General features: G+C 36.8%; 1 protein-coding gene across 1 annotated transcript in view; it reads right to left on the reverse strand.

The window, feature by feature from the left end:
* Positions 1–16,266, reverse strand: part of LOC110374913 (5-hydroxytryptamine receptor) — a 104,383-nt gene that overhangs the window by 23,500 nt on the left and 64,617 nt on the right. Inside the window, exon 2 of the mRNA XM_064035733.1 lies at positions 2,591–2,650. Coding sequence (XP_063891803.1) covers positions 2,591–2,630 — 40 coding nt within the window. The 5' untranslated portion in view covers positions 2,631–2,650. The remainder of the gene's footprint in view (positions 1–2,590; positions 2,651–16,266) is intronic.

A 16,266-nucleotide genomic window follows, 5' to 3' on the forward strand; every position in this document is an offset into this window, starting at 1 on the left:
TGTTCTTTACGGTTCGAGTTCTTTTTAAATCCTTTATTCTTCGCAAACATGGCTCCTTTAATACTTTTCATTTCAGTACAAGTCGAGCTATTTGCCTTCTCCAAGATCTTAATCTTTAGTACCTCTATGTTTGGTAGTTCGTCTCTGCTCTCCATAGAACATCTAAAATTTTCGTAACTCTCTGGCAAGCTATACAGTAATAAGATAGACATCAAGTCTTCGTGTATTTCTACGCCCATATCACTTAACATATTCGCAGCTTCGAAGAAATTATTCAGATGACTCTGTACGTCATCTCCTTCCTTCATGCGGCTCAACGTTAACTTCTTTAACAGACTTGCCTTTCTTACGGGACCTTTAGATGCATACGTTTTCTCCAATTTTCTGACAACGGCGGTGAATACTGTAGTCGTGAATTTGATGAATTTTTAAATCAAGAAGGCATTCAAAGAAGGTTGAGTATTTCGCGATCACCTCAAATGAACGGAGTCAGTGAACGAATGAACAGAACTTTACTTGAAATGGCTAGATGCATGTTATTATCTTCTGGTTTGTCCGTAGGATTTTGGGCGGATGCTGTTGTGACTGCGTGCTACATACGCAATCACAACAGCATCCGCCCAAATCCTAGTTGCTGATGATCTTACTTTGATACAAGAATTTAAGAAGAAATTAGCTGATGATTTTGAGTTAAAGGATTTTGGACCAGCCAAATATTGTTTGGGTATAGAGATAGTGAAGGAAGACGGTGTAATAATAAGTCTATCACAGCGTAAATATATCCAAGACACATTAAAGAAGTTTGGAATGACGGACTGCAAAACCGTATCGACGCCTTTTGAGGTGGGACTAAATTTTGCAGCTCCAAAGCGTCACGAAGAATACAAGGAAAGGGAACTGTGGCCATATCGCGAACTCATAGGAACATTGATGTATTTGAGTGTTGCCACAAGGCCTGACATTGCTAATACAGTTTCAAAGTTAGCTCAATTTGCAACTTGTCCAAATCATACTCATTGGATTTCCGCTAAACGAGTTCTTCGATATCTAAAGAAGACTATTGACTACCGATTAACATTTAGAAAAACAGGAAAGTCGTTAACGGGTTACTCAGACGCTGATTGGGGTAACTCATTAATTGATCGGAAATCATACTCTGGTTACGCTTTTATATTAGGAGGAGCTACAATTTCATGGCGATCGCAAAAGCAAAGATCAGTGGCTACATCCTCAACCGAGGCTGAGTATATAAGTCTTAGCGAAGGTATGAAAGAGGCTCTTTACCTCAGTAGTTTGTTGAAAGAAATAGGTCTGTTAAACTTATCAAAAACTACAATGTATGCTGACAACCAGGGGGCGATATATATTGCAAACGATACCGGCTACCATGCCCGTAGCAAACATATAGATATAAGGTATCATTTTATTAGGGATGTATTGAAGGGTGATGTTGTAGAGTTGAAGCATCTGCCGACAGATTTGATGTTAGCCGATGTATTAACTAAAGCTTTACCCGCGATTAAACACTATAAGTGTACTTCAGGCTTGGGGCTAGTATAGTAAAATTGAGGGGGCGTGTTAAAGTTTCAATTATTACTACTTGTCGGCCTACTGGCCTATTAAACAATTTGAATTTGGAGTAGTTAAAAAGAATAATATAAAAAGTGGTTGTCTGTGTTGTGTCATTGTCATTGTGCTTTCATAAAAAAAATGTTTTTATAATTTTCTCCTAAATACCTAAATAAATATTATTGTGAATTCCATTGTGCGTTATTCTCTGGGGTGGGAAGAAGCTCCCACTAACACCTCCATCGATAAACGGGCTAGATAATTACACTAAACATTTTTTCGTATTGGACTCGAAGTTCAAACAAACATACAAACAAAATCTTCAAAAAGTGTAGATTTGGTCATGGAACCATAACTTACTTTGTAACAACGAGGATAACTTTACAAATAAAAGTATGTAATATAAATAAATAAGTCCACAAGAACGTGTGGTCACTACGGATGTCCATGTGTTGTTCGTGACAGCTGTTCACCGCTACAGTTTGCGGTTCCCGCTTGACTTTTATAACTTTAAACCTATAGAAACGACAGACACATGACATTTTTATTCAAGTTTGTAAGGGACTGAGGTTCATGTATTGTAAGTGGCAGGTGATGACCACAGTTCGTAGTTGCCAATGACATTAATAAAGTTTCTTAAAATCTTACACATAGAATCTTACACATAGTGTTTGCTGGGGAGTTCGTTGCGCCACTTCTTCTTCCCAGCAAAATATATAGGAAACGGTTGAGAGTGGGCTTTGCGTGATTGTCTCATGTCTTTTTGATATTCGAAAAGTGCAGATTTTTTCAGTAAAGTAGTATTATATTTTATTGAACTTTGATATCAGTTCTTCATCTACATAATTTGTGGTGAGACAAAAGTATTTTGCTAATTAAGTAAATTAATTCGTAATTTCACATATCTTTCATAATTCATAATTACAGAAAGCAAGTTCGTTGTACCATCTAATAATTTTCTACCTCAAAAGGTTTTCTGTCAAATCATCGCTATACAAGGATAATATGAGAAATAACTTACGGCTGGTGTCATTGAACCCGGGCAGATGTGTCGCGTTCATATTCTCAGTCGCTCGCCCTCCTGAAAAAGACAAAATAAGTTTTCATACGTCTTGTCTATGGAAATGTTAAAAAAGATCGGCTTGTAGATGTCTATAGGAGATAGATTTTGTCAGGATAAATGTTGAAAGAAATAGGTATAGAAGCATGTCGCTTGAAATAGGTCTAAAATATTATAAAGAGGTATTTTTAAGTTAGTATGTAGGGGTTAATCTTTGGAACCGCTGGTCGGATTTTCAAAGTTCTTTCACTGATAGCTACAATGTTCCTGAGTGCCATAGGCTATATTTTATCCCGGTACGCGCAGTAGTTCACACGGAACGCAGGTGAAACCGCGGGAAAACAGCTATTTGTTTATAAAGACGAGGTAATTATAATTTTAACTGTCGAACCGCAAAAATCGCGAGTCGTTAAAACCGTATGTATATTATTTTTTACTATCATGCGTATCTATCATAATTATTAACCACCTCATTCTGCATGTAAAAGCACTATGACTCCAGCCCAAGACAACTACAAAAGGCAAGATGTACAAATTATTTTCCCTCTTACAAAAAATAAAAGGTCAAACGTTTTTACAAGATTAAACCAATAAACCCATTAATTCGACATTCGAATATTTATAATTCATTAATTTCTGGTGCAGGTGCGATAAATACATTGCGTGCAAATAAAACGGACAGTTTTCCAGTCGGGAATAACAATGTTTTAAATTGTTTGTTGACCCTTCAGTGTTGTAGCCACTCTTACACTATAGTTGGTACATATTTTGTTGTTTTAGGAGTAATTTTAGTTTAAATTGTGTTAAGAGATTGTTGTAGATTTGTGTTATTTTTTATTTATGTTATGTTTTACATGATTAGCCACTTTAAAGTTAAGATATAAACAAATGTCTAAATGATTGTAACGATCAACTTTGCTACACATTTTTAGATGGGTAGTTCTATTAATTACCAAAAAAGTCTAATTTTGAATTATATAATAGCAGTCACTTTTACCGATTCTAATAAAAGGTTGGTAAAAGAGATACGTTTTTTTTTAATTTTCTGTGTTTTTGGAAATCGATTTTTACAGTGTTGGAAATCCTTTTTATGTGGTGTATTTCTGGTGCAGGTGCGATAAATACATTGCGTGCAAATAAAACGGACAGTTTTCCAGTCGGGAATAACAACGGTTAAAACTGTTTGTTGACCCTTCAGTGTTGTAGCCACTCTGCCACTCTGGTTAGCGCATTTTGTGAATAAATGAAAGTGTTTTTAGGAGTAAATTAGTATAATAGTTTAACATGTAATTGTTTTAATAGTGATGCACTTTTTTTAGATGTTTTGGCATATTAGCATGCATAGATCAGCACTGATAAACACTGATTATCGATGATTTTTCAATTTGTGTTTTTTGATAAACATACTGTTTATCAGTGTCGATTTTTTAACATAATTAACAAACATGAAAATGATTTGGTTGTAACGATCAACCAGACCCTATATTTATAGGTTTTTTTTATTACTAAGTACAAATAAATAAGGATTTCTCATGTTTTTGAAAGACTTGTTTTGTCATATTTATTTATTAAAAATCCTCGAACTTAAGTAAAGTAGTCAAGTTCTAAGTAAACTTCATATTAAAAATATAAGTTAAACTTTTCTTGAAGATGAATGGTTTTAATGTAAAATGTTAATATCGTTGGGAACACGTGTAGCTACTTACTTATCTAATATGAGGAAGAAGAATATTTTCCACATATGCTAGGGTAAATAATAAATGTAAAAATACTAGCTAGAGGAAATTGTTTTACAAATACCTACTGAATAATATAGCTTTATTTTTTCAGAATCTCAAATAGGCTTACGACTCAAACACTATTCTATTTCTATTTCTATTTTTGGTTATGGCAAATTGTCGATGTCGATATCAACGATTCTGCCACTGACGAGTGAAATGATAAGCACGTCGTGATGCCAAACAAACAACTTTGAGAAAGAATAATAATTTAACTGATTGTAGATCTTGTTGGGTTAGTAGGACGGCACTGAAACAAAAATATACATATATAAATAACAACTGTATCTGATTCAAAGTGACAATAGGTAAGTATTTCAATACAAAACAACGTAACTCAAGAAGACTTATTTTGTTTTTATCAGTCACAAAAATATATTACCTATCAACAATATAAAAAAAAACTTATTTTTTGCCGGTTTACTTCTACCCTAACATTATAACACTGAAGAGTTTGCTTGAATGCGCTAATCTTAACTACTAGTCCGATTAGAAAATCCAAGAAGACCATAGATTATTTTTATCCGGGTGCGCGATGTAGTTCCCCCGGGATGCGGGTGATATTGGTGGAAGGTAGTAAGAAATAAATAAAAAACGAGATAATAGAAAATATTGTATAGTATAATGGAAAATAATGTATATGTATAATATTTCATACTATTATAAATGTTATAGTAAGGCAATTTTTCGAAAACACTATGACATATTAAGTAAAAAATCGCTTATTAAAAAAGCCATTTAATGACGATATTGACTCAAATAACCTTCTTCAGAGCTGTGAACAGCGAAGAGATGTACGATGAATTGACGACCTAATTGGCCCAGTGCCATGCCACTTGACTTTCTAAGGGTCGGGGGTTCGATCTCTGAGCAAAGAAAATGTTTACACAGCCGTAGTCGCTCGGTTGTAATGAGTAACCTCAATTTTGAGAGGAAATGGCACGAGGCACGAGTGTTAAGGTTTTACGGAGGCAATAGAACGATCAATTTATTTTAAATCACTTATCAATCTGAAAATCAGGCCTGTTTTTATCAACAAGATAAACTTTCGAGTACGTAAAACAGATGTTTATCATCGTCATATCAAACCTAAAACACTCGACAGTAAACATTACATTTGAACTTTTTTGTGAAGTTTACAGTAAACCAGTTTTCATAGTAAAAAAAAAGTCAGGGCCCTAGTTTACCAACAGCATAAACGTCCGTTTTTCTTAAAACCACTGTTTATTTTGAAATGTTTACAGTTGTTATAAGTATACTGGCGTTTTATGTTGTTGATGAACTTGGGCCTCGTCATTTACTGATTACATAAAAGACTGAGTGAAATTGGCCTTATTCAAGACCAGCATGTCGATTCTATAAAATATCACAACTCACTTCGACATCACTCTCACTTCGACTTCGATCTAAAGGTGGAATTCCGTGGACGCAACAATAGTCAACCTATGAAAATGTATGGCACCGTTGCCGAGGCCCGTGACAGTCGCGCGCGGCCGACGAATTTCGTAAGCTGCTCGCGGCATTGTCAACAATTTAATTCTGGTTTTACTAAAATTCTATAGATGTTATTAAGCGCTAGACCATGTTGAGAAGCGTACGGCCGCGAGCGGCTCACGAAATTCGTCGTCCGCGCGCGACTGTCGCGGCCCTCGGCAGCGGTGCCATACATTTTCATAGGTTGACTTTTGTCGCGCGCGGCTGCGACAATCGCGACCCACGGAATTCTACCTTAAAGTTTCGTGATTGACATTGTCAAACTACACTAGCGCTTCACTATCGAGCGTGTTGACAAGTTGAACTAAATTAAAGTCGAGATTTTGACAGATCTGCCAAAATCTGTCTATCTATAGGGGAGGTAGGGGAGAGATGGGCAGTTGGGAGACATGATGAAATCAGAATAAAAGGGGGGTCCTTTTATTCTGATTTGATCATAGTTTTTTTTTATTGGGTAGTTTACGTTACCGACTGGTAACGGTGTTCATCCATAGACTTTCTGTCATTTCTGTGAGTTGTCAAGAACAAACACTCGTAAAAGTACTTAAATATTTTGTTGCGGTTTCGGATCGTTATAAAGAGAAAACTAATGAAAGGTATGTGTATTTTCTATTATTAATGATTGATTGTCAAAATCTCCAGTTACGATTATAGTAAGTCGATGCAATCCACACCTATTATACCTCTAGAAGAGGTACTACAGCAATAGTTTATGGGCCCCACGTTTTTATTTTAGTCTAATATGACCGGGACCACCGTAGGTTGACAGGTAAGTAACTATTTTTTATTTTCTAGTTTTCAGTGCACATAAGATATAAAACCGTTTTAATTAAGTTTTTTTACCGATTTTTTTTTTTATAAACTAAGTCAAAAGTGTCCAATGCTCCCTATGGTATGGTATGGGAGGCTTGGACATACCATGTAATGTATAATTTGTAAATTTTTGTTCTTCTTCTTCAGTGAAAATTTGTGAGGTTATAAATCTGCGCTAAAAATCCTTTATAGAATCTTGTTTCAGGTACCGTTGCCAACTTGATCTAGGGACTCCATATTTATCAGCTGTTAATTTTATTTTTTAACCTTTTGATACCTCTTGTATTGCTCGTTATATTAAATCTTTAAGAATTTCCCGTCGCAAACCATTCTTTTTAACCCCCAACGACGGGGTGTTATAAGTTTGACGTGTCTGTGTGTGTGTGTGTGTATGTGGCATCGTAGCTCCCAAACGGATGATCCGATTGTAATGCGGTTTTTTTTGTTTAAAAGGAATGTCATTCGGGAGTGTTCTTAGCTATGTTTGGTGGAAATCGGTTCAGGTCTTCAAGGTCATCAGCTCGTTTGTTAGGTGTGATAGGAATGTTATACGCTCAGTTTACTTGCAAGCATATGTGGGATCTAAAATTTGAAATACTAATGTCTTCTGGAACCACTGAGCTGGTCTGCTGTTAGGACACGAAGATAGGAGACGTAACCCTGAACTGCCTTTTAGTAAACCCATCGAGTTTGGGCTCGTTTAATTTGTCTTGACTAGTTTTCTTCATGTTTCTAATTGACGAGAACCTAATGCTGGAAATGGGATGTGGCGGATGAAACCCTAGAATGATATATAACCCTGGATCAACAAAGGTCCATCTTTATTGTTTCTCAATCTGTGCAATTCTCCCAGAGCCAGTTTGTCATGAGGATTGTTAAACAGCTTCCTTTGGCTGAGATCGCATATAGCGAACCCATCATAAAAGAAGGAAAAATTAAGGAGCTCCTTTAAAAAACCATGAAATAAAATAAAATTATAAATTTAAAAAAACCCCCGACCCAAAAAAGTACGCAATTATTATGACAAAATGTTATAAACGATAAACCCTATAAAAAGCAAAAAGTAACTTTAAACACTACGTAAGTACCAACTAAAGCATGTCAGACTAAACAAAATTTTGACGTGTCGACGGTTTTATTGAAACCGTTTTAATATCTCGTAATGTTGAAACTGATTGTAATTTTTAGGATAGCTCTTTGATTTTATCTAGCCAAACATAAGAAATGACAATAAAAGTTGATTATCTGTAAAATCTGAATTTTTTATGCAATAAATGTGAAAAAGTGCCCATCCCTCCCCTACCTCCCCTAAAGTATGAAATGACATTACGAATCGAAGTGAAATGCGAGTTGTTGATCGAATTTTATAGAATCGCAGGACAGTAATAAACCTACACCTACATTGGCTTTTGTTCGTATAAAACTAGACTGCAAAGAAACTAGAAGAAGGATGTAAGTAAAAGAACGACCCAACTAACTTTATTTTATTAACTAGTTAACTGATACTAAAGTAAGTTATCGTAGTAAAACTACAATAATGTATTTAACGTTAAGGAGTTTCACATGAAACGCAGCGGCGAACATTCTTTCTATGTAATGAATTTGCTACATCTATTTCCCGTGGATTCATTCGTGACTAAAGCTACTACATACATCCTGCCGGGGCTGCGGGATTGTTCGAAAGAGTTACCGCGGCCCTGGTACATAAAAGGCCTACGACGGAACACAACGGTTTTTAGTCAGTAAGAGTCTGGCACTCCCTCACCGCTGCTAACCCACAGCGGAAGGAGTCATTTGATTATTTTTGACGCCGTTAAAAAGGATACTACATACATTGATTGTACTTGTTATTTTAGAGGGTTTCATATATTGACTTAATATCAATGCAATGTATTGTCATTTTATTTATTTGTAATTATTTTAATCGAAAATATTGAACAAAAAATGCATGTTTTTTGTGTGTTAGTAGTGCTTAGCAATGATAGTTAATAATATAGGAAATATTAATTTGTTTGGTGGACAGGTGTCAAACAAACGCACATTATTCACAGAATCGCGCGTTTAGTCTTATCTGTGCTGCCCCTAACACCTTATTTTCACGTCTCACAAACATTCACTAAAACATGATACAGCTCGCAACACTACACTAGCCGCAATGAAAACTTTTTATTCAAATAAAGAGGCTTTATTCGTATAAAACCTTATTTAATGAATACGGCTCTCGTTACAGTAAAGTTTTGGCGTTGAGTGGTAAACTAGGTGAGGGCACTTTACGAAATTTTTTGATGAAAATTACGTAAACATCGTTATGGGTCAAGCTAGTGCGGCCATTTTGTAATTAAGTTAGTTTTGCATTAATTTTACGCCTACGTTTAATAGGTATCATCATCTGCCTAGTCTTTTCCAAACTATTTTAGAGTCGACTTCCAGTCTAAATTGATGCAGCTGAGTACCAGTGTTTTACAAAAAGTAGCTACCTCTCTTAACCCAGTTACCTGAGCAACCCATTACGCCTAGGTAGGACTAGCTGTCAGATTTTCCTCAAACGACTACCAAAAATATTGAAATGACAGCCGAAGCCTATCAATCGTCTTTTCCGAAACAAGAAAGAACTCGTCATGACAGGATGATCACATATAAAAGGAACCTCGAGACCATTATCACTACATAGTATAAAACAAAGTCGCTTTTTCTGTCCCTATGTCCCTTTATACGCTTAAATCTTCAAAACTACGCAACCGATTTAGATGCGGTTTTTTAATAGATATTAAAAAACCGAAATACTGTTATCCCGTGCGAAGATGCGTTATCGCCGGTGGGCTATATTTTAGATTACATATTAAATCTCATACATAGGTATTTAATTTTAAGACGCGTTAAAAACCTACTTATAAGTAAAACATATGTAAATTACATGTTAAAGCTCCCTAAATTACTATAAAAACCTAGACAAACTACTTATAAATAAAACACTATCGGATAGCTTCCAGACGTTCGCGCACTAAACATATTTACCCACACACACATTTACACCTTGTACTAATTGTTGGCACATAGACGCATGTGAACATGACTTGAGCAGGGTACTTTAGTTATGTAACGATAAAAGATAGCTTAGTACTTGATGGTGAATTGTGAAGTTTGTGTTGATGGACTGGTTTTTAGGATATTATTATGTTGTTGTTTTTGGGTAAGTATTTATAGGTATTACTAGCTTAGTAGGTCAGGATTTTCACACTCGTAGGTATGGACTTCCGAAATGACGGTTTTCTAAGACGGAGAAATTTCATCGCCAAGTTAGAAACCAATCTTGTCTTAGGTTTTTTTGAACCTATCAAGTGTTTTAAACTTATCCCCGAAATTGCACGTAATTTTCTGCTGAGCCTGTAACAGTTGAGCCAATAAGTTGGTTTCCATGTGGTAACACCCAAAAATATAAAATAGATAAACAAATGAGATTGTTCCGAATTTGAACAAAGTTATTCATAAATCTGAAATTGTAATTAGTTGATGTAAAAAGTTTTTTATATAAACAAAACCAGAGTGATATTTTGGCAGGTGCTGATATAATTAGTTTCACAAATGAGGGTTATTTGATTTAAATTAATTTATAGCGTTGTTTCCTACGTATTAAACACCGACCGGTTTCCCTAGTGTATTAATAGGAGAGAGCTACCATGAGTAAATGCTTGTATTGTAAAAAGAACAACTGAAAACGTACCTATTTCTTTGGGAAGTAATTTTTTACTTTCAAAAAGTGCTGTTTAGCGGCCAACTTTAGAGTTTCAAGTGCATTACTTTAAAAAGTCCGGATAAAGGATACTCTATTTTTATTTTATCTTGTAACTGTCGATGTAATAATAGTTTTACAGAGACCTAATAATAATGTTATAAACAACTACACCTCCAGCATAAATTCGGGCACAAAATAAAAATTTCAATACCCATAATGGTTGCAGTCCAATCTGTCCAATATTGTGGTCGCCATATTGGATATGTCAGTTGTCACTAATAATAATAACATGTTGGTTTGTCTTTTATTTAACAATTTATGTACACACACACAGAATACAGAGAAGAAGAAAAATAGAAAAGATAGTACAAAGGCACAGCTTATTTCATTAGAAATCTCTTCCAGCTGGCCCGTTATGAGAGAGTTAGAATAGAAAGAGGTGCAGATAGAGTGCGTAAAAAGAAAAGAAGCTAAAACTAACATAAAATAATTACTAACTTAACCTAAATATGTATATATAAAATATATATCAAAATATATATATATATATATGTATAAAAATATATAAATACACTAAATACTATAAGCATCTATGATGACAAGGAAAGATAGTGTTCCTTCAACTTGCGTTTAAATAATGCAACAGTTTGGCAGCTCCTCAGCTCAGGCGGCAACTTATTCCACAGCCGTACAGCGTGCACGGTGAAGGAGTAGGAATAGAAATCAGTGGAGTGGGAAGGGATTTTAAGTAGGGATTTGAGATGAGTCCTGCAGGAAGCATCAGGTGAGCGGAGAAAGGAGAAACGTTCCCGCAGGTACGAAGGAGATTTAGGATTGAAGAGGATATTGAATAGAAGACACAAAATGCGAGTGTTCCTGCGAAGACGAATAGGGAGCCACTTGAGATCCTTGCGAAATTGTGACACATGATCATACTTTTTGAGATTGAAGACAAAACGAATACAAAGATTTTGCAAGCGCTCAAGTTTATTTAAAAGCTCCTCTGTGGCATCCAGATAACAGGCATCGGCGTAATCTATAATAGGTTGGATGAGAGTCTGAGCAAGAGAAATTTTGGTTTTTAAGGGCAAAAAGTGTTGAAGACATTTTAGCGTATGAAAAGTGTAGTGAACTTTGCGACTAACTTCATTGACCTGAGCTGACCACGATAAGTTAGAATCTAGAATAACACCCAGGTTTTTCGCTGTATTAGTGTAGTCGATCTGAACCCCATTTAAACTAAGCGGTGGTAGTGACGCAACATCTAGCCTGCTACGCATGTATCTGCTACCAATAATCATGGCCTGAGACTTCCTGGGATTAATTTGCAGTCCAAAGGACTGCGCCCAATCACCAATCGCATCCAAGTCACGATTCATGGCAGCAATGGCAGCTTCTGCATCAGCACAGGGAAAATGTCTGTAAAGCTGCAAGTCGTCTGCATAGAGATGGAAGTGGGAAGAAATGACCTTAGTGACAGAGTCAATGAAAATAGAAAACAGGAGAGGAGAGAGAACGCCACCTTGAGGTACACCCGCAGTGAGATTGCACCAGCCAGAGGTTAGGTTATCGAGGCGGACAAATTGTGAACGGCCTTTTAAATAAGAATCAAACCAACTTAGGGTGGAAGGGGAAATATTGAGAGATTTTAGAATGCCGAGAAGAATATCAAAATCAACAGAGTTGAATGCACTGCTAAAGTCAAGAAGGACTAGTAAGGTGAAAGACTTGTTTTCCATCGCAAGGCGAATATCATCAGTGACCTTTAGCAATGCAGTTGAAGTACTGTGACCAGGCCGAAAGCCAGATTGAAACTGACTCAGCAGGTCCATTCTGGATATATAAGCAGACAACTGACGGTGAACTAAATGCTCAAGAACTTTAGACAGGAAAGGGAGGATTGAGATGGGTCTAAAATCTGTCACAGCAATAGGATGTAGGATTTTGGGTAAAGGAATGACAATCGCTGCTTTCCACAGATCAGGGAAGGAACCGGAGAATAAGGAAAAATTAAAATATGAGTCAAAAAGGAAGGACAGAGGAAAGAGTAAGGGATATCATTCTTGAGCATATATCGTCATTGCCAACCGCATTAGATGAAATCGCGAGAATAGACCTCTTCACGTCATCGGAGGTCACAGCACACCACTCGTATGGAGGACAATCAGGCAACGGCAGACTGGCCAGCTGACTCAATGTACTGGCTCTGACGTGTGCAGCCAAACGAACAGGAGGAGAGGAGAAGTAATTGTTAAGAGCACACACATCAGTGTCACCACTATAAGTAGCCGCAGCCTTTCCGATACCGATCGATTTTCGGAATCTCCAAACCTCGGAGGAGCTACGATTATCGAGAGAATTATGGAAGTAGCGTCTCTTAGCATCTCTGCACATTCGACTGCAGCGGTTACGTAAAGATTTGTAAGCAATAAGGTTGCGCTCAGATGGACTACGCTTCAGCCTCCTCTTCGCCCTATCCCGACTGGCCATCAACTCTTTAATGGCAGGAGTGAGCCAGGGAGCCGGAATATTCTTAACTTTAATACGACGAATAGGAGCATGGCTATCAAACAAGCGTATTAATTTAGAGTTGAAGCAGTCTACCATTTCGTTGATGCAGGTGCTCTCAGAATACAGGTCCAGTCAATGAGATCAGCATCACGCGTCAATGCCTCCAAGTCAATGCCCTTGTAATTCCGAAGGAAAAGGTACTGTGGCTTTCGCTTAGGAGGACGAATCCTGTAAGATAGAAAGATGAAATCGTGGTAGGAAAAACAAGCAGTAAGCTGTCCGTGAAAAGAAACATTGCTGATCTTTGACACAATCATAAGATCTAGCAAGGAAGGAGTACAATTGGGAAAGTGGTGAGTAGCAGAAAGAGGTAAAATACTAAGATTGAAAGAAGAAAGAAGAGATTTAAGTTTAAGCGCTCGACTGTCATCCTTCAACAGACAAGTGTTAAAATCACCCATCATGACTATATGCTCGTACAAAGGGCAATAATCATTCAACAGCGAATCCAACATGTCAAAGTAATTAATGTTGAGGTTCGGACTATAGACTACTCCAAGAAGCATCTTGGTGTGATTTAGGATAATTTCAAGAAATAAATGCTCTGCTGATTCCGAGTACAGTGAAGGGGAAGCACTGATGATCTTATACGGGACATCAGCCCGCAAGTACATGGCAACGCCCCCACCTCCCTTTCCTGTTCTATCGTTCCGAACCAGAACGAAACCAGGGAGGGCATAGTGAGCAGACAGAAGCGAAGGTTTCAAAAAAGACTCGGAAATCAACAAAGCATCAAGATGCACACTGTCAATAGATGCCAGAAGGTCGGAGTGGTGACCAGGAACACTTTGAGCATTTATGTGGGCTATATTGAAATTATTGGGATACGGCGACAGAAGTGAGGAGATCTGATCACCCAACGTCAAAGGAGCAGAAAAGTCGCCATCCGCACTGACAAAACTGTTGGAAGTTGAAGAGCATGAGAAAAAACTATCGTCTAAGTTGAAATCACTCATAGATATTCAAATAAAAATATACCAATAATATATATATATATATAAATAATAATACGCAACTAAAAAATAAGAAAAAAAGTACATTAACAAAACAAAATAAAATTGGCAATAACTCTTGGCTATTTTAACTCACCCAGTCGCTCTCTAGTAAAACAAACAGTAAGGAGAGAAGAGAATACACGCCACACACAAAGAATCAGTTAACGCTTGAAGGAAAAAATAGCATCAGTTAGAAAACGAGAATAACAGTATAACAAAATAAATAAATGAAGGTGGCAACACAAAATAAGGACAAACATCATTAAGCTAAATGGGAATATCATAGGTACTACAAATTAAAAAAAAAAAAAAAAAGTAAGAAGGTGACAACACTGACAACAAAAAGTCAAATTGATCTGTCATTGTCAATGTCAAACTAATCAAACAAAACATTGTGAAGTGAAATAAAATTGAAAAATAAAATTTAGCTAACTACCGGCGTAAAATAAAAACAAAACCGAACTTGGTCGAATAAGTACCGACTAAGCACTCACAAAAAGTATAACACACAAAAAAGAACTATAAAGTAAAGAGGTTAAAGCGGAAAGTAGGATAGAAAAAACAAGATAAATACATTTAGCGACGCGCCTTCCTCAGCGTCTTCGTCCTCTTGGCAGCAGCTTGCGGAGAAATGCTAGCCATTGAAGGCAGCGTACTTCCTCCAGCAGTCCCTGCATCAGCACTAGCGGGAAACAATGCGATGAGATCATCAAGCTCACCCATAGTGGAGATCTTACGGCGAGACTTATCTGCTGCTTGGACAATGATCTTCCCTTCCGAGGACCAGCAGCTGCTTATCCCAAAATGTTTCCGGGCAGCAACAAAAGCTTGATGTCGCGTCTTAGTAAGAAACTCAGATATCGTGATACCTGAGCCTTTCAGTGAGGTTTTGTTATCCCAGACAACACGACGGTGCTCCATATCCCTGAAGCGTACCAGCACAGGCCTGGTTTTACCCTGTGAGGCACCAAGTCTATGGCAAACCTCAAAAATGTCCAAGCAGGCATCATCCACCTTCATGCGCTTGACAACGACGTCCAGGATAGACTCATTGAGCCTCTCGTTGGCCTTCTCTGGAACACCGTGGAACAGCAGGATCTTCCTACGCATAGCAGTCTCATGCTTGTCCAGGGCACGCGAAAGAAGCTCAGTCTGCGCTTTCAGAAGTTTCAGTGTCTGACAAACAAAACTTTTGAACTCCAGGAATTCCGATGAGAGCGAAGCCAGGTCAGGATGTTTAGGAGCACTGCCAGCAGCAACCTTCAGCAGCTTATTTTCATACTCCTGCATTCGGGAACTGAAGAATTTCTCCAAATCAACCATGCTCTGTGCAAGTTTGTTGTCCATGCTTGTGATGTTTAGGAAGTGTTGTGAAAAGGAGTGATTATAGTAGTGAAGTGAGCGAAGGTGAGCTATATAGCCAAATTAATACATATAATCACAAAATTAATAGAATTACTAATTTTAAATAAATATTAAATTATGGAGCAATAAAAATACGTCTATCTGTCACAACTACCCACAACTCGGTGACTATTGGGTCACCATTTTATAAATTTTTATGGTTTTTATAATTTGTGCATGTTGTTCCTTTGAACATATTTTGTTTACTATTGTATTTTCAAATACTTAAAATTTACTTTTTTATGTCTTTGAATACACATCATTATTTGGGTCTAAAATACTGATACTTATAATATTGTAATTAAACTCTAGTCCATTACATACTTCAAAATATATCTGGGATATTATTATTTAAGAATAATATACTGACCCCATTTCCCTGCATCCAAGTAGGTATAGCACAAAAGATGACGAAGAAAGGATCACTTTCATTCACCCTCTATATTTAGAGGGTGAAGAACTATTGTTCTAAAGCAAGCAAAAAATCTAGCTCAAAAAAGGAGTTCCTACTTTAAAAAATAAACCGTATATTAAATTAATTACTTTAAAAAGATAACTCAATTAACCACGTTAGACGTTTTTCATTTAAAAGTCCATCGGAATAAGCTGTCAACTGCTGACATGAAAGTCTTTTGCGCAAAGGTTCAGCTTGGCAATCTTTTAAAATTATTTAATATTAAGTTAGTTATTTTTAATGTGTTTTAATTTAGAGAGAGTTGGATATTTGTGATGGGTGTTTGAAATTTTAAGGCTCTCGTGATTAGGCTATAAGTGTTGGTTGAGGTTAAGTAAGACTAGCCAAGGTCAGTTCAAAGATGGGTAGGCACAAAATGTATCTTCACAAATGCA

Source organism: Helicoverpa armigera, chromosome 8 (genome assembly GCF_030705265.1).
Source record: "Helicoverpa armigera isolate CAAS_96S chromosome 8, ASM3070526v1, whole genome shotgun sequence".
NCBI classification, from domain to species: domain Eukaryota; kingdom Metazoa; phylum Arthropoda; class Insecta; order Lepidoptera; family Noctuidae; genus Helicoverpa; species Helicoverpa armigera.